Raw genomic sequence first — 24,921 nt, 5'->3', positions numbered from 1 at the left:
TAATATCATTGACTTATGTTCATTTAATTAACCATATAGGCTATCTGAAAATTATTGACATGTCATTTGTTGCTAGGGTCTAAAAACGTTTTACAGAGAAAAAAAACTGCTGTTTACAATAATTTATTAAATATCTAAAATGAGATCTCTGCAATTGCTCTGAACTCATTTCTAAAGGCAAATTTTACTAGTTTAAAAAGATTATTCAAAGTAAACCTGGCATCTAGATAAAATAATTTTACTTCTGTAAACAGTGTTCATATTTCAAAGCTACTCTTGGTATATATATAATGAACATAAAACTATTTTATTATTGTTTATTTTTAAAATGTTCATAGTAAGAATGCTTAAATCATACCGTAGGGCTGTGGAGTTTTTGTTTTTGATACTGATCAACACTGGCAGCCCTTCAAATATTAGTCCCACTTAGCAAATTAACCATTTTGCATTTTTGAAACATTGAAATTTAATGTTGGCTAATTATTAATTTTATATGCCACTTATGAATTCTTTGTTCATTTTTCAAATATTTTGTTTTGCACTATAGTAAAGATTTTAAATTTTTCCCCCAGAGACAAAGCAAGTTTTCAGTTTTGTTTACCATTCTCATTGCTATAGTTCATCAGCATGCCACAAAAGACAGTCAAGAGCTTCTCATTGGCGGGATCTGTTATACTGCACAGTGACCTTAAATGGTCAATTACAATCTGTGCACCACCTGCTTGGTCAACTGCACTTCTGCCCTCATCTGTAAAACAAAGAGTTAAATTAAAAATAAAAGAAAAAATAAATGTACCTTACAATTTAAAATACAAAACATGACAGTGTTATTCTTTATTTCATGAATAAATAGAAAATAAACCTAAGCAGGACATTAAATATGTCTTTTTGGAAAAAAACAAAACAAAAGAAATAAACATGGAAATGGGGGTGGGATGGGGAAAAGAGACAACCACTTTTTAAGCAAAATAAGATTATTCTCATTGGCATCATACAGGAGCTTACAGAACTTCCCTGTGTCCTAGGAGTTTATGATGTGAAAACTTTCACTCTCTCTTTCACAAATGACAGTTCTATGTAAGAGAAAAAAATAGAAACTAAGTGATATTCTATACGTTTTTGTACCTCAGGTTAAAAAAAACACTAAATATAACTTTTTATCATTGGGTTTCAAGGTCAGCTATTATCAAAGAAAACCATATGGTATAACTCTAGATCACAATATGTAATTCCTGAATATTAGTACTAGGGTCTTTGTTAATGGCAATCCTATAGTCCAGAGGCATATTCCCTTTTTTCATTCTTGATTTGTGTTTCTTTTTTCCTCATTCCCTCTATTCTAGAGCACACCAATGTAATTCAACATTACAAAAAGTGGTCAAGTGATGGTCAAACAAACATAACTTCCATTATGTGTACATCTACACTGCATAAAACAGATGTCACCTAACTGTTGGAAAAAGTTAGAATACTTTCTAACTTTTGAACACAGGAATGAAAAGAAATGAAAAAAAGAATATAAAAAATCTGACTCCTTATATAAAATATAAACAGCCTCTAGAAGAAGTCCAAGAGAAATGTGTGAGCCATAAATGTGAGCCACATGTGTAATTTAAATTTACAAATAGCCACATTAAAAAAGAACAGGTGAAAAATTTTAGTGATATTTTTATTCAATTAAATATATAAAATATTGACATGCAAATCAATATATAAATTATTAACAAAACATTTTATAGTATCTTCTTCATAATGTATCTTCAAAATCCAAGTGTTTTCTAGTTTACAGTTACATCTCAATTCAGACTAGCCACATTTCAATTGCTCAGCAGCTAAATTTGGCTAGTAGCTACCAAACTGTACTGTTGAGCTATAAGAAGTATAGCACAAAGATCAACAAAAGAAGAGACTCACAAAGGAATTATAGCTATGAAGTTAGTTACAAAATCAAAGATTTTCATTTTCCAAATATAAGAACTGAAACTAAGGTTATATCTTTATAACTGTTGCTGAATCATATTAGATGATACAACTTAAAATAGGTAATTTCTTATGGTTATACACACACACAAATTATATAGTAATACATCAGCTATATTATGTTCATAATTTTGAGGAAATCCATACTAAAATGAAACAAAACAGTTTTATCCACTTACTGTATTGTTATAAAGATGGAAAACATGACCCTATGCTAATCAGCTCATCAGATCACAGAAAATTCTTTTTTTTAGATGGAGTCTCACTCTGTTGCCAGGCTGGCGTGCAGTGGCATGATCTCGACTCACTGCAACCTCTGCCTCCCAGGTTCAAATGATTCCCCTGCCTCGGCCTCCCAAGTAGCTGGGACTACAGGCGTGCACCACCACGCCCAGCTAACTTTTTGTATTTTAGTAGAGATGGGGTTTCACTGTGTTGGCCAGGATGGTCTTGATCTCCTGACCTCGCGATCCACCCACCTTGGACTACCAAAGTGCTGGGATTAAAGGCATGAGCCACTGTACCCAGCCAGAAAATTGTCATACTGCCAGAGTAGTTAGTTAGATAAACCAGCCAAGAACATTGGTCAAATCTCATTTAGAAATCTAACTCCTGAATTTTTTGTTTTCCATAACATAGATAAGTTATCTATCTAAATTACTGGGCAATTTTTATGTGGATGATGTCTCAGAAAACTGAAAATTAGGATTACAAATCTAAATGTTCAGACCTTCAATAATATGAAGGTATAGTACATTCCATCCCTAAATTGCAAAGCTCAAACAGTATTTGATTTTAATTCCTGAGTAAATATGGGCTTTTGAAATATAAATCAATCATGTATGCTTAAGACTTAGAAGAAGGCATCTTAGAGAACAGCTAAACCAAGCCTTGTATTCATATACTAGGAATTTTATATACTAGAAAACTAAGGCTTAGAAACTATGTGGCACCTATTTGCAGTGAACTGTGAGTGAAAGCTGGCTTCCTATCCACACTAAGCTAGTAAATGCTCAAACGTTCAGTAATTCAATAAATTAAAATACAAACTTATTCAACAAATTTGATGCAACAAATAACACAATTACAACTCAAAGCAAATTACCTATTTGTGTTTCAGAGCCACAGTGCTTTTCTTCTCTTCCCTTCCTTCCATCCCCCCATGCTGTTTGAATTGTCTATAACACAGCTTTTTACTCATATCTTATTGAGAATCGTTTGCAAGGCATAAACACAGTCTCTATACTAGAAATTACATACCAAATTTGAGAAGAAAAGCAAAGCATGTATTAATTACAATAATAGTAATCTATGTTCAAGAAATATTAACCACCACTATAGGAATGGTTATAGAGTTTTTTTCTTTCTTTGGACAAATCAGCCTGAGAAGCAAAGTAAAAGCATTTTATTGAAATATTTAATTTACAGATTCAAAGAAATAAATAATAATATTGTGTTCCTTTACGCTAGCAAAACTAGTAACATAAGTCATCTTCAAAAGTATCTTACAACTCACTTCTATTTCCAGTAGTATTTGGATAAGAAATCATTTTAAATACCATGGCTATCATTGCACAAGTCCATAAATTGTTTTTCCATAGTTAAGGTAACTGTTTATCTGTATGTTACATTATCATAATGAGTATTACTGTTCACTTAAAAATAATTTTCAAAAGGTTTCTTATCCTAAACTTGTGTATTCCTAAGTGTAAGCTCATCTTTCACTTTTCTCATAAGTAACAGCTAACTTGTGAAGCATCCTGAGCTATCACTTCTAAAAATATAATTTACATCTCAATTTTCCTAATTATGAAGCATCCAACCACTAGAAAAAATGTAGCATACTCTTTAAAGTCCTATTAAATCCTTTAACACAAAGGCCTTTCACACAAAGTAGTTTCCAGTACAAGTATAATCATTCTTCACATTAGGTAAGAGCAGGGCTTTAAATCTAAAGAGATACTGCACGTCCACTGTCCTTATATAATCAAAAGCAAGCAGCAATAAAATTTGTGTCATGGTTATCATGTCTCACAAATGAGAAAAAAAATGGTACCAAGTTAAACACTATTATCAGGTACAAGTTATACACTAAGGGTGAGGAAAAGAAGTAAAATACAACCACTGAATCTAACTATTGTGGCATGTGTTACGGTGTATTCTAACTTTGGATTTTACCATGTTTCCTCCTTGTGGACAGCAAATGCCTAGTATATAACAGGTGCTTAATTTTTTAATGACTGGGGTCTTTTGACAGATATTGATAAATTATTCACCTTGAGGATGAATGATTGTGAGAGACAGACACACATACATACATGCAGAGAGAAGCCTTTGCTTAAAGAAATGATTAAATATCAGCATTCTGAACTGGAACTTTGGAAATCTAATTCAATGTTCCCTCATTACATACTTTTTAAAAAGGTATATTACCTATGCCATTGAGTCAAACAAGGTAACAGCATTTTCTTAGCATTAATTTGAGACTCTACTTTTAAAGACTCACTTGTGAAAATTTGTAGGTATCCTTTCCAACAAATCTTTTCAGAATATTCATGAACTTAACTATTAAGGCCAACTTATATCACACAATAGCTGTCTAAAATGCACACTAAGCAGAGAGGATTTGATAAGATCTATTTCACATATAACTGATTCAGGGTTTAAAGTGGCATAGTATAACAATTTTCATATCTGTATCAAATAACTCATGGAGAGTCACAAATCCATGCACTGAGAGTGAAACAAATGTCTAAAACTTGTAAATAATACACTTTAAATAACTACATTTAGAAGCACAACAAAGAATGAACAAGATTTTGGGAAGATGGCAGATAGGAAGCAGGACTAGCCTGCAGCTCCCAATCAGACAGAGCAGCATGTGAAGACTCACAACATAAACTTCTGCTCCAACAACTACTGCAGGAACACACCAGGAAATCTGAGAAACCCTTTGAAGGAACTAGATCACTACTGCAGACTATTTGAAATGCTGAAAAACTGAGTATGCTTGTTTCCTCAACACAGAGGTTCATGTGCTTGGGCAAGTTCTCAGGCCACCAGCTGCCTAGAAATAAATTCAGTGCTGTTGCAGGAGTTGGGGGAGATGGTGGGAGTGAGACCAGCCTTTAGCATTGTGGGCTATGAGGGAGGTTGCTGAAGCCCATGACTGCCAGCTTTTTCCAACTTCTGTAGCAACCTGTATGACTCAGCAGAGGCAGCCAAAATCTACCTGGAAATATAACTCCACTGGACTGGGAAGCACATCCCCATCCCCTACAGCAGCCACAGCAAGCCCCACCTAAGGAGAAGCTGAGCTCAGATACACCTATCCCTAACTCCCACCTGGTGGTCTTTCTCTACCCACCCTGGGAAGTGAAGACAAAGGTCATAATCTCTTAGGAGCTCTATGACACTGTCCACCGCCTGAGAAACTATACTTAACCAGATACCCCTAAGGCTAGTTTGCACCCTCCATAGCTGATGCACTATTAAAAGTGCCACCTCCTGGCTGGAGGCCAACCAACAGAAAAGCAGCACACTAAACAAAAACAGAACTGAGGACCCTCACAGAATCCACTTCACCTCCCTGCTACCTCCACCAGAACAGGTGCTGGTATCCATGGTTGCAAGACCTGAAGATGAATCACATCACAGGACTCTTTGCAGACACTCCCCAGTACCACCCTGGAGCTCAGTAGCTCTTAAGAGCAAAAACAATCACTATAGTTCAGCTCTCAGGAAGACCCATTCCTAGGGGAAGGAGGAGAACTCCCACATCAAGGGAGCATACCATGAGATGTACCTGAACAGTGGTCCTTGAATCCCAGCTCTTCCCTCTGACATAGACTACTCAAATGAGAAAGAACTAGAAAAACAGTTCTGGTAATATGACAAAACAAGGTTCTTTAACACATGAAAAAGATCATACTAGCTCATCAGCAATGGATACAAACCAAGATGAAGTCTCTGAATTGCCAGAAGAATTCAGAAGGTCAATTATTAAGCTAATAAAGGAGGCACCAGAGAAAAATGAAGTCCAACTTAAAGGAATCAAAAACATGATACAGGATATGAAAAGGTTAGTAGTGAAATGGATAGCATAATTTAAAAAAAATCACAACTTCTGGAAATCAAGGACTCACTGAGGGAAATGCAAACAGCACTGGAAAGTATCAACAACAGAATCAAGCAGAAAACTTTAGAGCTTGATGACAGGCTTATGAATTAGCCCAATGCATTAAAGACAAAGAAGAATTAAAAATGAACGAAGCCTCCAGGAATTTTGGGACTATGTTCAACGTCCAAACCTAAGAATAATTGGTGTTCCCAAGGAAGAAGAGAAATCTAAAACTTTGGAAAACATATTTGAGGGGATAATTGAGGAAAACTCTCAGCCTTGCTAGAGATCTAGACAGCCAAATACAAGAAATTCAAAGAACACTTCGGAAATTCATCGCAAAAAGATCACCACATAGGCACATGTCATCAGGTTATCTAAAGTCAAGATGAAAGAATCTTAAGAGCTATGAGGCAAAGCATGAGTAACCTATAAAGGAAAACCGTTTATCAACTTAACAGCAAATTTCTCAGCAGTAACCCTACAAGCTAGAAGGATTGGGGCTCTATCTTCAGCCTCCTTAAACAAAACAATTATCAGTCAAGAATTTTGTATCCAGTGAAACTAAGCTTCATAAATGAAAGTGTCTTTTTCAGACAAATGCTGAGAGTATTTGCCACTACCAAGTCAATACATGAACTGCTAAAAGGACCCCTAAATCTTGAAACAAATAATCAAAATACACCAATAGAGCCTCCTTAAAGCCTCTTACAGGACCTACATAACAATATCACAGTGCAAAAAACCAAAGTATTCAGGCAACAGACAGCACAGTGAATAGAATAGTACCTCACATCTCAATACTAATATTGAGTGAAAATGACCTAAATGCTTCACTTAAAAGATAGACTGGCAGAATGGATAAGAATTCACTAACCAAGTTATTGCTGCCTTCAGGAGATTCACCTCATACATAAAGACTCAAACAAACTTAAGGTAAAGGGGGGCAGAAAAAGACATTCCACGTAAATGAACACCAAAAATGAGCAAGAATGGCTATTCTTACAGCAGACAAAGCAAACTTCAAAGCAACAGCAGTTAAAAAAGACAAAGAGGGACATTATATAATGATAAAAGAACTAGTCCAATAGGAAAAATCACAATCCTAAATATATATGCACCTATAACACTGGAGCTCCCAGATTTATAAAACAATTACTACTAGATCTAAGAAACAAGATAGACTGCAACACAGTAATTGTGGGAGACTTTAATGTATCACTGACAGCATTAGACAGGTCATCAAGACAGAAAGTCAACAGAGAATCAATGGAATTAAACTACACTGTACATCAAATGAACTTAAGATATTTATACAACTTTTTACCCAACAACTGCAGAATATACATCATCAATACATGAAACATTCTCCAAGGCAGACCATATGATAGACCACAAAACAAGTCTCAGTAAATTGAAGAAAACTGAAATTATATCGAGTACTCTCTCAGACCACAGTGAAATAAAACTGGAAATCAATTCCAAAACGAACCTTCAAAACCATGCAAATACATGGATATTAAATAAACCGCTCCTGAATGACCATTGGGTCAACAATGAAATCAAGATGGAAATTTAAAAATTCTTTGAACTGAATGATAATAGTAACAAAACCTATTAAAACTTCAGGGGTACAGCAAAAGCGGTGCTAAGAGGAAAGTTCATAGCATTAAATACTTACCTCAAAAAGTTGGAAACAGTGCAGACAGACGATATAAGGTCACACCTCACAGAACTGGAGAAACAAGAACAATCCAAACCCAAACCCAGCAGAGAAAAGAAATAACCAGTATCAGAGTAGAACTAAATGAAACAACAACAACAAAAAAAATACAAAAGATAAAAGAAACAGTAAGCTGGTTCTTTGAAAAGATAAATAAAACTGATAGACCACTAGTGAGATTAACCAAGAAAACAAGCTCTATTAGAAATGAAACAAGAGGTATTACAATTGATACCACAGAAATACAAAAGATCATTCAAGGCTATTACGAACACCTTTATGCACATAAACTAGAAGACCTAGAGGAGATGGATAAGTTTCTGGAAATATACAACCCTTCTAGATTAAACCAGGAAGATATAGAATCTCTCAACAGACCAAAACCAAGCAATGAGATTGAAATAATTAAAAAATTGCCAGCAAAAATGTCCAGAACCAGACCATTTACAGATGAATTCTATCAGACATCCAAAGGAGAGTGGTACCAATCCTATCGACATTATTCCAAAAGACAGAGAAAGAGGGAATCCTCCCTAAATCATTCTATGAAGCCAGTGTCACTCTATTACCAAAACCAGAGAAGAACGTAACAAAAAAAGAAAACTACGGTCCAATATCCCTGAACACAGATACAAAAATCCTCAGCAAAACACTAGCAAAGTGAAACCGAATGTCATTACAAAAAGACAATCCCCGAGGCGGGTGGATCACGAGATCAAGAGATCGAGACCATCCTGGTCAACATGGTGAAACCCCGTCTCTACTAAAAATACAAAAAATTAGCTGGGCATGGTGATGTGTGCCTGTAATCCCAGCTACTCAGGAGGCTGAGGCAGGAGAATTGCCTGAACCCAGGAAGCAGAGGTTGCGGTGAGCCGAGATCGCACCATTGCACTCCAGCCTGGGTAATAAGAGCGAAACTCCATCTCAAAAAAAAAAAAAAAAAAAAAAAATCCACCATAATCAAATGGGTTTCATACCAGGGGTACAGGGATTGTTTAACACACATATGCCAATAATACATACAGAATTTTTTTTAATATCACAAGATAATAGACTCAAAAAAACTTGAAAAAATTCAGCATCCCTTTATGATTAAAATCCTTAGCAAAATTGGCATAGAAAGGATATATCTTAATGTAATAAAAGCCATCTACAACAAACTCAAAGCCAATTATTATACTGAATGAGGAAAAGTTGAAGCACTCTCCTTGAAAACTGGAATAAGACAAGGATGCCCACTCTTACTCACTTCTATTCAATATAGTACTGGAAGTCCTAGTCAGAGCAATCAGATGAAAGAGAGAGAGAGAGAGAAAGAAAGGGCATCCAAATCAGTAAAGAGGAAGTCAAACTGTTGTTGTTTGCTGATGGTATGATTGTATACCTAGAAAACCCTAAAGACTCATCCAGAAAGCTCCTAGAACTAATAAATGAATTCCACAATGTTTCAGGATACAAAATTAATGTATGCAAATTAGTAACTCTGCTATGCACCAACAGCAACCAAGCTGAGAATCAAATCAAGAACTCAATCCCTTTCATGATACCTGCAAAAAGTAAAATAAAATACTTAGGAATATGCCTAACCAAGGATGTGAAAAACCTCTACAAGAACACTATAAGACAATGCAGAAAGAAATCATAGACGACACAAATGGAAACACATCCCATGTTCATGAATAAGCAGAATCAACACACTGAAAATGACCTTACTGCAAAAAGCAATCTATAGATTCAATGTAATTCCCATCAAAATACCACCATCATTCTTCACAGAACTAGAAAGAACAATCCTAAAATTCATAGGAGAGAACCCACATATCCAAAGGAAGACTAAGCAAAAAGAACAAATCTAGAGGCATTACCCAACTTCAAACTATACTGTGAGGTCACAGTCAACAAAACAGCATGGTACTGGTATAAAAATAGGTATACAGACCAATGGAACAGAATAGATAACCCAGAAATAAACCCAAATACTTACAGCCAATTGATCTTTGACAAAGCAAATAAAAACATAAAGTGGGGAAAGGACACCCTATTCAACATATGGTGCTGGGATAACTGGCAAGCCACATGTAGAAGAATGAACCTGGATCCTCATCTCTCACCTTATACAAAAATCAACTCGAGATGGATTAAAGACTTAAACCTAAAACCATGGTTTCTAAGACCTGAAATCATAAAGATTCTAGAAGATAATGTTGGAAAAACACTTCTAGACATTGGCTTAGGCAGAGACTTCAGGACTAAGAACCCAAAAGCAAAAGCAACAAAAACAAAGATAAATAGATGGAACTTAATTAAATGACAAAACTTCTGCACAGCCAAAGAAATAATCAGCAGAGTTAACAGACAACTCACAGGGTGGGAGAAAATCTTCATGATCTATACATCTGGTAAAGGACTAATATCCAGACTCTACAAATAACTCAAATCAGCAAGAAAAAAAACAATCCCATCAAAAAGTGAGCTAAGGACATGAATAGACAATTATCAAAAGAAGATATACAAATAGCCAAGAAGCATATGAAAAAAATGCTCAACATTACTAATGATCAGGGAAATGAAAATCAAAACCACAATGTGATACCATCTCACTCCTACAAGAATGGCCATAATCAAAAAATCGAAAAATAAATGTTGGTGTGGATGTGGTGAAATGAAAACATACTGTTGGTGGGAATGTGAACTAGTACAATCACTGTGGAAAACAGTGTGGAGATTCCTTTAAAAAGCAGTAGATCTACCATTTGATGGAGCAATCCCACTACTAGGTATCCAACCAAAGGAAAAGAAGTCATTATTCGAAAAAGATACTTGCACGCGCATGTTTACAGCAGCACAATTTGCAACTACAAATATATGGATCCAGCCCAAATGCCTATCAATGAATGAGTAGCCAAAGAAAATACAGCATATATAAATATACCATGGAATACAACTAGCCATAAAAAGAAACTAAATAATGCCATTTGTAGCAACCTGGATGGAACTGGAGACTATTATCCTAAGTGAAGTAACTCAGGAATGGAAAACCAAACATCATATGTTTTCACTCATGTGGGAGCTAAGCTATGAAGACGCAAAGGCATAAGAATGATACACTGGACTTTGGGGACTTGAGGGAAAGGGTGGGTGTGGTGAGTGATAAGAGACACACATTGAGTACAGTGTACACTGTTGGGGTGATGTATGCACGAAAATCTCAGAAATCAAAGCTAAAGAACTTATTCATGTAACCAAACACCACCTGTTCCTCAAAAACTTATTGAAATAAAAAATAAAAAAAAAAGAATATAAAATGAACAAATTATACAATCTTTTAACTTTGTAAAATTAGTTTTTCCTTCAGACTCTACTAGTATCCCACTTTTTAGTCTCTAAGAACAAATAGTTTATTATGATAAATTTTGAACATGTATAATGTATTCTGAACAAAAATTTCAAAGCAATGGGTAAGACAAATTAGATTCATTTTAAATGTAAGGACACAAATACTACTCTGTCTTTTTAGTCAATATCAGTCAATTTTATAACAGACTACAGTCCTACATTTTAAACTTCAACTAGCCCATTGGTTCTCAGTGTACACTAGCCACACATTAGAAAATCTAGATGCCTTATAAAGCTAAATGAGAAATGTTAATGAAAATCCCAAACTATCATATCACAAAGTTAAGGAAATGACTGAATTATTTTTTACCAGAATTCTGTGTGAAGAATGCTCCAATTTATGAACAAATGGGATGGAGTTTGTAAATAATTTCATATTAAAATGTAATTGTTAAAAACTATTAGTTAAATCTTTAAATTTATCTGAATTGAAAAGGAGTCAAGTATCAAAATTCTTTCTAATATCTTAGTGTATTCTTAGCCTGGCTTTTCATATTCCGTAGTTCATTATCTTTTTCTGTAGGAGATAATGTTACTGATATGAGAGGAACAGATGTCATTTCTATTTCTTATGGGTTAAATTGTGTGCTTTCTCTCAATATATGTTTAAGTTCTAACTGCTAGTGTCTCAGAATGTGACCTTCTTTGGACATAGGGTAATTGTAGGTGTAATTAGTTAAGGTGAGGTCCTACTGGAGTTGGGTAGATCCTTAATCCAATATGACTTGTGTCCTTAAAAGAGGAGGCAGATGCACAGAGGAGAATGCCATGTGAAGACAGAGGCAGGGATTGGAGTTATGCTACCATAAGCCAAAAAATACCTGGGGCCAGCAGAATCTAAGAAGAGACAAAAATGTCCTCCTCTCCTATAGGTTTCAGAGGGAGGCACGGCCTGGCGAGCACCTTGATTTCATACTTACAACCTCTTGAACTGTGAAACAATAAACTTCTCTTATTTTAATCCACCTAGTTTGTGATACTTTGTTACAACAGCCCTAGGAAACTAATACATTACTCCATATAATAGAATATAATAAATATAATACAACATTGTGAAATATTTAAGTTTTTTTAAGTATTGTTTAGAAACAGGATTTTGCTCTACAGGCTAACTGTAATAGTGCTGTTCCTTGTTAACAGCCATTTACCACTGGGAGAGGAGCAAGAGCACAGAAAAAGCCCATAGTTGTGCAGGCATGGGTGCAAGGCTGAAGGCAAAGCAAAAACATTAAAGAAAGTCCTCCAACACCCATACTCAAAGCAGAAAGTAACAACAGCCCACTATTAAAGGAATCTGAAGAACATACTGCATTGAAGTAAGGTGAGCAACAACAAAATGTGAACTTAGTTCAATTCCTGACTAGACCGGCTTGACCTCTACCCTATGCGACCACCCTAAAAAAAAAGAAAGTATGCTCAATTCTAGAGATCAAATATTGTTAATATGTTTTTCTACAAATAATATCCAGCGTGCAATAAAAAGTTAAGGGATGCATTTTAAGAAGAAAAACGAAGACCACTGTCAAAAGATGAAACCAACAAACTCATAGGTAATCCAGATGTTGAAACTATCATACAAAGACTTTGATGAATATATTACAGGATCTAGTGAAAAACGTGAATAATATCCATGAACAGATGTGAAATTTTGGAGAAAAATAGAGACTACAAGGAAGAGTTAAATGGAAATGCTAGAAAGGAACAACAAAAAGATAATTATTTCAACAGGCTGAATAGCAGACTCAACAAAACCAAGGAAAGACTCAGTGAACTCTTAGATCAAGAGAAATTACACAAACTAAAACATGAAGAAACTAAACAAGTGGGAGTGGGGTAACCCAGAGCACCCAGGAGCTGAAAGAAAATAGCAAATGGTCTAACGTAATTGTACAGTAGTCAGTAGTGCTCCTTCATCCATGGTTTCACTTTCTGCAGTTTCAGTTACTCATGGTCAACTGTAACAAGAAAATAATAAATAAATTCCAGAAATAAAAAAATAAGCTTTAAATTGCATGCTGTTCTGAGTAACACGAGAAAATCTTACACCACCGCATTCAAAACATGAACTCTCCCTTTGTCAGGTGTATTCATGCTGGATACACTACCTGCCCATTAGTCACTTATGTAACTCTCAGTCATGGTATTGCAGTGCTTGTGTTCAAGTAACCCTTATTTTACTTAATGGCCTCAAAGAGCAAGAGCAATGATGCTGACATATTGCTATAATTGTTCTATTTTATTAGTTATTGTGTTAATCTTTTACCATGCATAACTCATAGTTTGACTTTATTACAGGTATAATATACTGTAACTATAGTATATAGTATAACTATATTATATATTTTATATTTGTAAACAGAAAAAAGACATGATGTATACAGGTTTGGTACTATTCTTGGTTTCAAGTGTCCACTGAAGGTCTCAGAATGTATCCCTTTTGGATAAAGGGCCGTTATGATACCTGGAATCTCAGAAAATGAAGTGCTAGAGCAGAGTAGAAGAAATATTTTAAGAGTTAATGACTGAAAATGTTTCCAAAAATGAAAGACATCATGCTACAAATCTATTGAAGCTTAGAGAACCCCAAGCAAAGCAAAACAACTAAACACACCTAGAGCTACCACAGCCAAGCTGCCAAAAATAAACAAAAGGGAGAGAGAAAGAGAGACAAGACAGAATTTCTTAAAGGCAGCCAGAGGGGGAAAAGAAAATGACAGAAGAGCAAAAATAAGAAATAAAGCAGACTCATCAAAAACTATGCAAACTAAAAGACAATGAAATAACATCTTTAAAGTTCAACCTAGAATTCTACACCCAGTGAAAATATCTTCCAATAAGTAAGGTTAAGTAAATTTTTTTCAAGCAAATAGAAGTAGAGATAATTCACTGCAATAAACCTGTTATGCATAAAATGTTAGTAAAAGTTTTTCAGTTAGATGTACACCAGACAAAAATTTGGATCTACCCAAAGAATGTAGTGCACTGAAAGTGATAAAAGTATGTTAATAGAAGACAGTTTTTCACCTATTTTTAAAAGATAATTAACTATCTAAGGTAAAAACAGGCCAGGTACCGTGGCTCATGCATGTATTCCCAGCACACTGAGAGGCCAAGGCAGGAAGATCTCTTGAGGCCAAGAGGTTGAGATTAACCTGAGCAACATAGTGAGATCCTGTCTTTACTCAAAAGGAAAAAAAAAAAAAAAGAAAGAAAGAAAAGAAAAAGAAATTAGCCAGGCATTGTGGCATGTGCTTGTAGGCCTAGCTACTCAGGAGACTGAGGTGAGAGAACACTTGAGCCCAGGAGTTCAAGGTTACAGTGAGCCATGATTGCACTACTACATACCAGCCTAGGCAACACAGCAAGACTGTGTCTCAAATTTTTAAATAAAAATAACATCAATGTATTTGGGATTCCTAATATATATAAAATAAAATGGAAGACAAAAAGCATAAAAGATGGAAGGGAGGAAATGGAAGGACACAGTAAGGTTATTAAACTAACTGACATAACATTTGGAAATAAACTGTGATAAGCTAAAAATAAATAGTGCAAACCACAGGGCCACCACTAAAAACTTACAAAGAGGCATAAGAAGCCAATAATGGCCTGGGCACGTGAGATCATATCTGTAATCTCGGCACTTTGGGAGGCCGAGGCAGGCAGATCACTTGAGGTCAGGAGTTCAAGACCAGCCTGGCCAACACGGTGAAACCCTGTCTCTATTAAAAAAATACAAAAATTAGCTGGGTATGGTGGATGCACCTGTAGTCCCAGCTATTCAGGAGGCTGAGGCAGGAGAATTGCTTGAACCTAGGAGGTGGAGATTGCAGTGAGCTGAGATCACACCACAGCACTCTAACCTGGGTGACAGAGCAAGACTCTGTCTCAAAAACAAACCCACAAGAAGCCAGTAATGGAGGTAAATGTGAAGAATCCAAAAGAAGACAAAGTGGGAAAGAGGAACAAAGAACAGTTCAGACAATCAGAAAACAACGAGGTTCAGAAATATACCCCTCTTTGTGGGAGAAAAAAAGAGACAACTAGGAAGATGGTAGGTTTCAAGCCAACCACAGAAAAATCACATTAAATACATATAATGTAAATGTCACGTAAAAGGTAGAGATTGTCAGATTGGGTAAAAAAGCAAGACCCAACCATGCCATTTAACCTACTTTAAATATAAGAATATTAAATAATATTAAAAAGAAAAGGTTGGTAAAAGACCTACCATGCAAACACTGATTAAAGAAAAATTAGTGTGTCTACATTGTCAGACATAGTAGACATCAGAACAAGCAGTATTGACCAGGCATGGTGGCTCACGCCTGTAATCCCAGCACTTTGGGAAGCCAAGGCAGGAGTTTGAAGCCAGCCTGGCCAACAGAGTGAAACCCTGTGTCTACTAAAAATACAAAAATTAGCCAGGCATGTTGGCGTGTGCCTATAATCCCAGCTACTTGGGAGACTGAGGCATGAGAATCACTTGAACCCAGGAGGTAGAGGTTGCAGTGAGCTGAGATTGCACCACTGTACTCCAGCCTGGGCGACAGAGCAATACTTCGTCTAAAAAAAATAATAAAATAACAAGCAGTATTATCAGGGATAAAGAGGAACATTACATAACAACAAAAGAGTTAATTCGGCAAAAAAATATAACAATCCTATGCCAGTAATCCCAGCACATAGGGAGGCTGAGGCGGGTGGATCATTTGAAGTCAGGAGTTAAAGACCAGCCTCACCAACATGGTGAAACCCTGGCCTCTACTAAAAATACAAAAAAATTTAACTCAGTATGGTGGCGCATGCCTGTAATCCCAGGTCCTAAGGAGGCTGAGGCTGAGGCAGGAGATCACTTGAACCCAGGAGAGGTAGCTTGCAGTGAGCTGAGATCCTGCCACTGCATTCCAGCCTGTGTGACACAGCGAGACCCCATCTTAAAAAAAAAAAAAAACCTTCCATGATGTGTAAATGCCTATAAGCAGAACTTCAGAATATATAAAACAAAAACTGATAAAACTAGGGATAAATCCACATGTTCACAATCACAGAAGAGATGCTTATTACATTTTAACTTAGCCTTTGTGACAGGCACAGTAGACATGAATAGCAATATAAGAAGACCTTGCTTTCAAAGAGTTTCTATTCCAATGAGGAAGATAGAGTAGTAAACAGAATAAAAGCTTCAACATGGCTGGGCGTGGGGGCTCACATCTGTAATCCTAGCACTTTGGGAGGCTGAGGTGGGTGGATCACGTAAGGTTAGGAGTTCAAGACCAGCCTGGCCAACATGGCTAAACCCTGTCTGTACTAAAAATACAAAAATTAGCTGGGTGTGGTTGCATGCGCCTGTAGTGCCAGCTACTCAGGAGGCTGAAGCAGGAGAATCACTTGAATCTGGGAGGCAGAGGTTGCAGTGAGCCAAGATGGCACCACTGCACTCCAACCTGGGTGACAGAGAGAGACTCCATCTCAAAAAAAAAAAGAAAAGCTTTAATACAATTTTTTTTCTCTAGTTCACTTATAAATTAAATTCCATTCAATAGGAGTAAAATTTCCTTATTTTAAATATTGATTAATGACATGTATTACATAGCTTCACCAATGTATCTCAAAATCTGCAACCAAATTAGCATTCTCTCCCTCCTTTATTTATCAAACATTTTTCTGAATGCATACTATGTTTCATACATTGAACTAGATCCTAAGAATACAAAGACAGATAATTCAGTTTTATTTGGGTGAAGGGAAAAAGAGGGAAACATGAGAGATAACATTTAATTTAAGCAGTAAACACAACTAAGTGTTCAGAGTACAATGGAAGTACAAATAAGAAAATTACTTTTACCTCGAGGAGTCAGAAGGAGATTCACAGCCATGTTTTCTGGAATGTCTTTCAAGCTCTTACTGCAATTTAATATGTATATAAAAAGAATAGATTCTAATTGGATTATCTTCTTTGTTAGCTCTATTGAGGAAAAATGTAGGTAAAATAAACTACATAAAGTGTTTAACTGATAAGTGCTGACAGTTCTATATACCTTAGCAACCATCAACACACAACCAATATACTGAGCATTTTCATCACAACCAAAAGAACCCTCAAGTCCTTTCGTAAGCCATCTTTCCCTCCACTTCTGGTCTCAGGTAACCACTGTTTTCTGTCAGTATAGATTAGTTAGCATTTTATAGAAATGGATTCATGCAATACATATTCTTTTATGTATCTATTTTCACTCAATCTAATGATTTTGAGATGCATCCATGTCATGTATATAAGCGTTTATTCATTACTAAATAGTATTCCATTGTATGGATATACCACTATATCTTTCATCACTAGAATATACTGATTGACATTTGGATTGTTTCTAGTTTTAGGCTACTGTGAATAATCCCACATTAAACATTCACGTGTAAGTCTTTGGGCAAGTATCTAGAATAAAATAGCTAGATCTTATCTAGGTGTGTATTTGTGAGTATATGGTTATTAAGCATCAAAAGGATGATGTACCACTGAAAAAAATTATATTTAAGAAGTTCTCATATACTGTATGATATGATCTGGCTGTGTCCCCACCCAAATCTTATCTTGAATTTTAGTTCCCATAATTCCCCCCACATCATGGGAGGGACCCAGTGGGAGGTAACTGAATCATGGGGTCTTATTTTTTCCCATGCTATTCTTATGATAGTGAATAAGTCTCATGAAATCAGATGGTTTTATAAAGGGCATTTCCCTGCACATGCTCTCTTGCCTGCCACCATAAAAGATGTGCCTTTGTTCTTCCTTCACCTTTCACCATGAAACTGTGAATCCATTAAATTTCTTTTTCTTTATAAATTACCCAGATTTGGGTATGTCTTGATTAGCATGTAAAACAGACTAATACGCTGTAAAAATGAAAAATTCTTAAAGAACGAGTGTATTCCTGAGCCTGTAAGTACGTGCATATCAAACTGGAGTGAATCTTTAGCTGATACATATAGATACACATAGGGCTTCTCCTTCTCCAAAATCAACAGAGCTACAGAAAAGAATCAGCCCCATTCTATGAAACAAATTTTAGATTTGTAACTTTTCTAATTAATTTAACAATAACACAATCATATAAATTATAAAATGATGAAAAAGTTCAAGGCTAAAAGAAATAAGGATTGTTAAATATAGATCTTCATGTAAAAATAATACAATTGATCTCACTCATAAAAAATTAAATATTTTACCTGGAGGCTTGGTTGTTAATCAATTTTAACATAAAGTCACCTTTAGGCTGGGCGCGGTGCTTCACGCCTGTAATCCCAGCACTTTGGGAGGCCAAGGCGAGTGGATAGCGAGGTCAAGAGATCAAGACCTTCCTGGCCAACACGGTGAAACCCTGTCTCTACTAAAAATACAAAAATTAGCCGGGCATTTGGCATGCGCCTGTAGTCCCAGCTACTCGGGAGGCTGAGGCAGAAGGATCGCCTGAACCCAGGAGGTGGAGGTTGCAGTGAGCTGAGACTGTGCCTGTGCCACTGTGCTCCAGCCTGGCAACAGAGCAAGACTCCATCTCAGGAAAAAAAAAAAAAAAAAAAGTCACCTTTAAAAAAACTGCTCATCATTCTCATTTATTTATGATTTCCTGAAACATATACCAACTTGAAACAAATAATTTGGAATATCTTCATTCCTTTTTCTTTTTATTATAAAGCAGTGTATAATATGGATCTCAATCAAGATTAGGTGATATATATTATATTAGTTTTTTTCATGCTGCTGAAAAAGACATACCCAAGACTGGGCAATACAAAAGGAAGAGGTTTAATTGGTCTTATAGTTCCACATAGCTGGGGAGGCCTGTCACGATCATGGCAGAACTCAAGGAAGAACAAGTCATGCCTTACATGGATGGCAGCAGGCAAAAAGAGCTTGTGCAGGAAAACTCCCCCTTATAGTAACCATCAGATCTCATGAGACTTACTATCACAAGAACAGCACAGGAAAGGCCTGCCCCCATGATTCAATTATATCTCACTGGGTCCCTCCCACAACATATGGGAATTAAAGATGAGAATTGGGTGGGGATACAATCTCATATCTTCACATTTCAAAACCAATCATGCTTTCCCAACAATCCCCCAAAGCCTCAACTCATTCCAGCATTAACTCAAAAGTCCACAGTCCAAAGTCTCATTTGAGACAAGGCAAATAAATCACTTCTGCCTATGAGCCTGTAAAATCAAAAGCATGTTACTTCCTATATACAATGGGGCTAAAGGCATTGGATAAATACAGCCATTCTAAATGGGAGACATTGGCCAAAACAAAGCAGCTACAGGCCACATACAAGTCCGAAATTCAGTAGGGCAGTCAAATCTTAGAGCTCTAAAATGATCTCCTTTGACTCCATGTCTCACATCCAGGTAACGCTAATGCAAGAGGTGGCTTCCCGTAGTCTTCGGCAGCTCAGTTCTGCGGTTTGCAGTATAGTCCCCATCCTGGTTGCTCTCATGGGCTGGTGTTGAGTGCCTGTGGCTTTTCCAGGTGCACGGTGCAAGCCATCAATGGATCTGACATTCTGGGGTCTGGAGAATGGTGGCCTTCTTCTCACAGCTCCATTAGGCAGTGCTCCAATAAGGACTCTGTGTGGGGGTCCAACCCCACATTTCCTTTCTGAACTGCCTTAGCAGAAGTTCTCTATGAGGGTCACACATCTGCAAGTGTTTCCTAACTTCTGCCTGGGCATCCAGGTGTTTCCATACATTTCCTGCAATCTAGGTGGAGGTTCCCAAACCTCAATTCTTGACTTCTGTGTACTCACAGGATCAACACCACATGGAAGTTGCCAAAGCTTGGGGCTTCCACCCTCTGAAGCCACAGCTTGAGCTGTACCCTGGCCCCTGCTTGCCATCACTGAAGTGGTTGAAACGCAGAATACCAAGTCCCTAGGTTGCACAGAGCAGGTGGGCCCTAGGCCCAGCCCACAAAACCATATTTTCCAACTAGGCCTCCAGGCCTGTGATGAGAGTGGCTGCTGTGAAGACCTCTGACATGCCCTGGAGACATTTGCCCTATTGTCTTGGAATTAACATTTTCTGCAGCTGGCCTGAATTTCTCCTCAGAAAATGGGATTTCCTCTTCTATCACATAGTCAGTCTGCATTACTTTCCAAGCTTGTAAGCTCTGTTAGCCTTTTAAAACTGAATGCTTTTAACAGCACCCAAGTCACCTCTTGAATGCTTTGCTGCTTAGAAAGTTCTTCCACCAGATACCCTAAATCATCTCTTTCAAGTTCAAAGTTCCACAAATCCCTAGGGCAGGGGCAAAATGCTGCCAGTCTCTTTGCTAAAACATAACAAGAGTCACCTTTGCTCCAGTTTCCAACAAGTTTTTCATTTCCATCTGAGACTACCTCAGCCTGGACTTTACTGTGCATATCATTATCAGCATTTTGGCAAAGCCATTCAACAAGTCTGTAGGAAGTTCCAAACTTTCCCACATTTCCTGCCTTCTTCTGAGCCTTCTAAACTGTTCCAACCTCTGCCTGTTACCCAGTTCCAAAGTCGCTTCCACATTTTTGGGTATCTTTTCAGCAGCCCCCAACTCCCAGTACCAATTTACTGTATTAGTTTGTTTTCATGCTACTGATAAAGACATAACCAAGACTGGGCAATTTACAAAACAGAGGTTTAATTGGATTTATAGTTCCACGTGGCTGAGGAAGCCTCATAACCATGACGAAAGGCAAGGAGAAGCAAGTCACATCTTAGGTGGATAGCAGGCTGCAAAGAGAACTTGTGCAGGAAAACTCCCCCTTAAAATAACCATCAGATCTCATGAGACTTACTCACTATTATGAGAACAGGATGGGAAAGAACTGCCTCCATGAGTCAATTACCTCCCACCATGTCCTTACAACATGTGGAATTCAAGATGAGATTTGCGTGAGGACATTGCCAAACCACATCACATACATATTAAATACTTACTAACTGACCTATATTATGTTGAAAAAAGAGAGAGAACCACCACCTAGTATTTGTTTCAAATAACATTCTGAGTAAAGAATCTATTAGTTTCTGTCCTATTATTTGCTTCTTACTGTTTATGTTAAGGTTTCTTAGGTCACTAAAGACTCTTTATTTTTATTTTTTTGCTGCTCATGGACAGGTTAATATGGTTTTGCCACTTGCATCACATTTTATTTCATTCAAAACACAGAATGAGAAAAAATTTTGTTAGAGAGCTACTAAATCGAAAAGCTTACTTTGCTGTGCCAATAAATTAGAGATTTTAAAAGGGTATATCAACAATCGGTAAAAATTGCAAAAGAGTGATATAAAGTAACATTTTAAAAAATGTTACATGTGTATAAATTCCTTTATATCACTATCATAGGAAAGAGTAAATTTATTCAGAACAATTAGAAGGACAGTATAATTTTATTTATTTTTTTTGAGATAGGGTCTTGCTGTGTTGCCCAGGCTGGAGTGCAGTGGCACAATCTCCACTCACTGCAGCCTCAACCTCCCAGGCTCAAGTGATGCTCCCAATATCAGCCTCCCAGGTAGCAGGGTCTATTTGTGCTTGTGCATACCACCACAGCTGGCCAATTATTATAGCTTTTTTTGTTTTTTGTTTTTTTTTTTTTGTAGAGAGGGAGTAGGACGTCTCATCATATTGCCCAGGCTGGTTTCAAACTCCTGAGTTCAAAGCATCTGCTCACCTCAGCCTCCCAAAGTGCTGGGATTACAGGGGTGAGCCACATGCCTAGCCCGATTTTAATTTTTCCTTATACATCTCGTGTGTAAAGAAAACAATACAAGGCAATAGATATTTGTCTGCAAACTTGAAGAATATACCTGTATTTGTCTAGCTGGTTTACTGGGAATAGCAAAACTCTCAAACTTTTAATTGGGTTCCTTAGTTATTACAAAGAATCCAATTGAATCTGAACATCCTTTACTTCCCACTGAATTAAAAAGAGAAGTCAGTATTTCATACACTTCTCTATATTTAGAGAAAATGTCAAGAATAAAGGCTCAAATATAATAAAGCATGTATATATACTCTTTTCATTTTCTTTTTCTTTTTTTGAGACAGGGTCTTGCTCTGTCACCCAGGTTGGAGTGCAGTGGTCTCATCAGAGTTCACTGTAGCTTTGACTTTCTGGGCTCAAGTCTCAGCCTCTGGGGTAGCTGGGACTACAGGTGTAGGCCACCATGCCAGCCTAATTCTTTTACTTTTTTGTAGAGATGGGATCTCCCTGTGTTGCTCTGGTAGGTCTCAAACTCCTAGCCTCAAGTGATCCTCCTCCAGCATTGGCCTCCCCAAAGTGCTGGGATTACAGGCATGAGTCACCAAACCCAGCCCTCACATCATACTTTTTTCTTTTTTAATGAAGCTTTTATACTTGGAAAAATGTAAAAAGTTTTTCCATTTTTCTACTATCACTTGGTTCTATTCAATGTTCTTTCAATTAGGTAAAATTTATTTTTGTGATCTTTAAACATATTGAACAAAATGTTGGCTTAAGAACAGCTTTTAGTAAAATCCTTAAAAACATATTCCTAAACCTGCATGCTCAGAACTATTCATACTGAAGCATAAATGTATTTAATGACAGTGCATTTATGTATTTGACAGTGATAACTTCCTCAGATATATTTACAGAAACGATCAACCTGAGACCTGGTTTTTAGATCAACACTACCACCAATTTAGCTGTTGATCCTAAAAAAGTCACTTGAATTTTCAGGTCTCTCTCAGTTTTTTTATCTGTAAAATTTGGCAGGGGTGGCTGAGATGACTTCTAAATTCCCCCCTACATAAAAAACTATGCCTTCAAGGTAGCTTTATTCACTTAATTTTTCTAATTTCTCTTCATTCCCCTTCAATCTACATATTCCATCTAAGAAACAGTTAACATTTTGCTAAATGCAAGAGATTATTTTAACTTTTGAATGTTAACTCTCCAAATTTAAAAGAACATAAATATATAGAAATTGCCTATGTGGCATTTCCTCTTGTGTCTATAAAGAATCTCAGACTTAATAATGCCCCCAGCAAAACAAAATAAAAACAAGCAGCAATAACCGCATAACCCAGAAACAAAAACCAACCTCTGTTTTTTCTTACATCGACAAATTGCCCCATATTCTGTCCAGGTACTCAAGCCCTAGAAATCACTCTTGATTTCTCTCTTTCCCACATTCCCAATCCAATCCATCACTCTAAATACTTTCCAAGTTCTTCCTCCTTCCACACTACCATAACTTAATCCAAGTTACCATTACGTTGTGCCTGGACAACTACAAAAGTCTTTCAATTAGTCTCAATGCTTCCCTGCTTAACTCTTAATTTCCATGCTTCTCAACTCCTTTTCCATGCAGCTTCACGAGTGATGTTTTTAAAATCCAAATCAGATCATGTCACTTCTTGCCTTCAACAACTTCTCACTACTTCAAGATGATTCACAAGGCTTTCTATCATCCACACTTTGTTTCTTGAACTTTTCCACACAATACTCCCTGTTCACAGTATCTCACATATCCTGGTCTCCTTTCTGAAATTCTACCAAATCCCTTCCTCTCTCAGGGCTTTACAATTACTACACTTTTTTTTTTTTTTTTTTTTTGAGACAGGGTCTCACTGTTACCTAGGCTGGAGTGCAGTGGTGTGATAGCTCACGGCAGCCTAGAACTCCTGGGTTCAGGTGATCCTCCTACCTCAGCCTCCAGAGTAGCTGGGACTACAGCCACCACACCAGCTCATTTTTTATTTTGTAGAGACAGAGTCTCGCTGTGATGCCCAGGCTGGTCTCAAACTCCTGGCCTCAAGGAACCCTTGAGCCTTGGTGTCCAAAGTGCTGCAATTACAGATATGAGCCACCACACCTGGCTCAATTACTATACTTCTATAAGGAATATTCTTCTTCTCTTTACACAGCTAGCTCATCCACATTTTTCAGACCTCAGCTTAAATAACGTCCACAGAGAGAACCTTCTTCACCCTCAAATACACTCCATTATTATACATCACCTTCTTTATTCCCTTGATGTCAATCATCACAATCTATAAATAATCTTCTTTCTGTAATATTTATTTGTTTATTACCTACCACCCCTGTGAAAGCCTTACAAGGATAGAGACTTCTTGCTCATTTTTCCCCTATAATCCCCATCACAGGTAGTGCCCCCTAAACACGGTTGGTTCAATCAATATTTGTGGATTAAGTTGTATGTGTATACACCAAAGAATACAAAGACATAGAGTAAGAATTTCCTGGCATTTACTCATTATTACATATCTTCTCAGTATATACATTTTATAAGTACAATCATTACCATAAAAAATGTGACCTATGTCCTCAAAGGGGGAGAACAATAATCTGTGGTGTTAAAAAGGACGTCTTCACACTCAAAGAGATTAGAAGCCAATGATGTAAATCATGAACAGAAACGTATTTTTCTAAGTCTGAAATACTGGCTATTCTTATCTGCATGATTATGAAGACTTTTTTTCCATTCCTATTAAATATACTGCTTTTAATTTTGCCAAGTACTAAGTTAATTTCCTGAAGTAGGAAAATGGTAAATACATATAGTTACATTGTGTTTGCTGTTGTTTGTTTTCAGACAAGGTCTTGCTCTGCCACCCAGGTTGGAGTGTGGTAGCACAATTATGTTTCCCTGCAGCCTTGAACTCCCAGGTTCA

At 36.8% G+C, this 24,921-nt stretch overlaps 1 protein-coding gene across 6 annotated transcripts in view; it reads right to left on the bottom strand.

The window, feature by feature from the left end:
* Window positions 1–24,921, bottom strand: part of RAP1GDS1 (Rap1 GTPase-GDP dissociation stimulator 1) — a 195,143-nt gene that overhangs the window by 56,044 nt on the left and 114,178 nt on the right. For 4 of the 6 annotated variants that reach the window (XM_021666785.2, XM_021666783.2, XM_021666784.2 and 1 more), the window contains one exon: window positions 602–748. The exons of the other annotated variants lie outside the window; for them this stretch is intronic. In XM_021666785.2, coding sequence (XP_021522460.1) covers window positions 602–748 — 147 coding nt within the window. The remainder of the gene's footprint in view (window positions 1–601; window positions 749–24,921) is intronic. 6 annotated transcript variants of the gene reach the window in all.

This window comes from Aotus nancymaae, unplaced genomic scaffold (genome assembly GCF_030222135.1).
Source record: "Aotus nancymaae isolate 86718 unplaced genomic scaffold, 86718_ANA_hifiasm-v0.15.2.pri h1tg000006l, whole genome shotgun sequence".
NCBI lineage: Eukaryota > Metazoa > Chordata > Mammalia > Primates > Aotidae > Aotus > Aotus nancymaae.
Note: the sequence above shows the minus strand (reverse complement) of the source record. Positions and strands in the feature narration are given on the sequence as shown.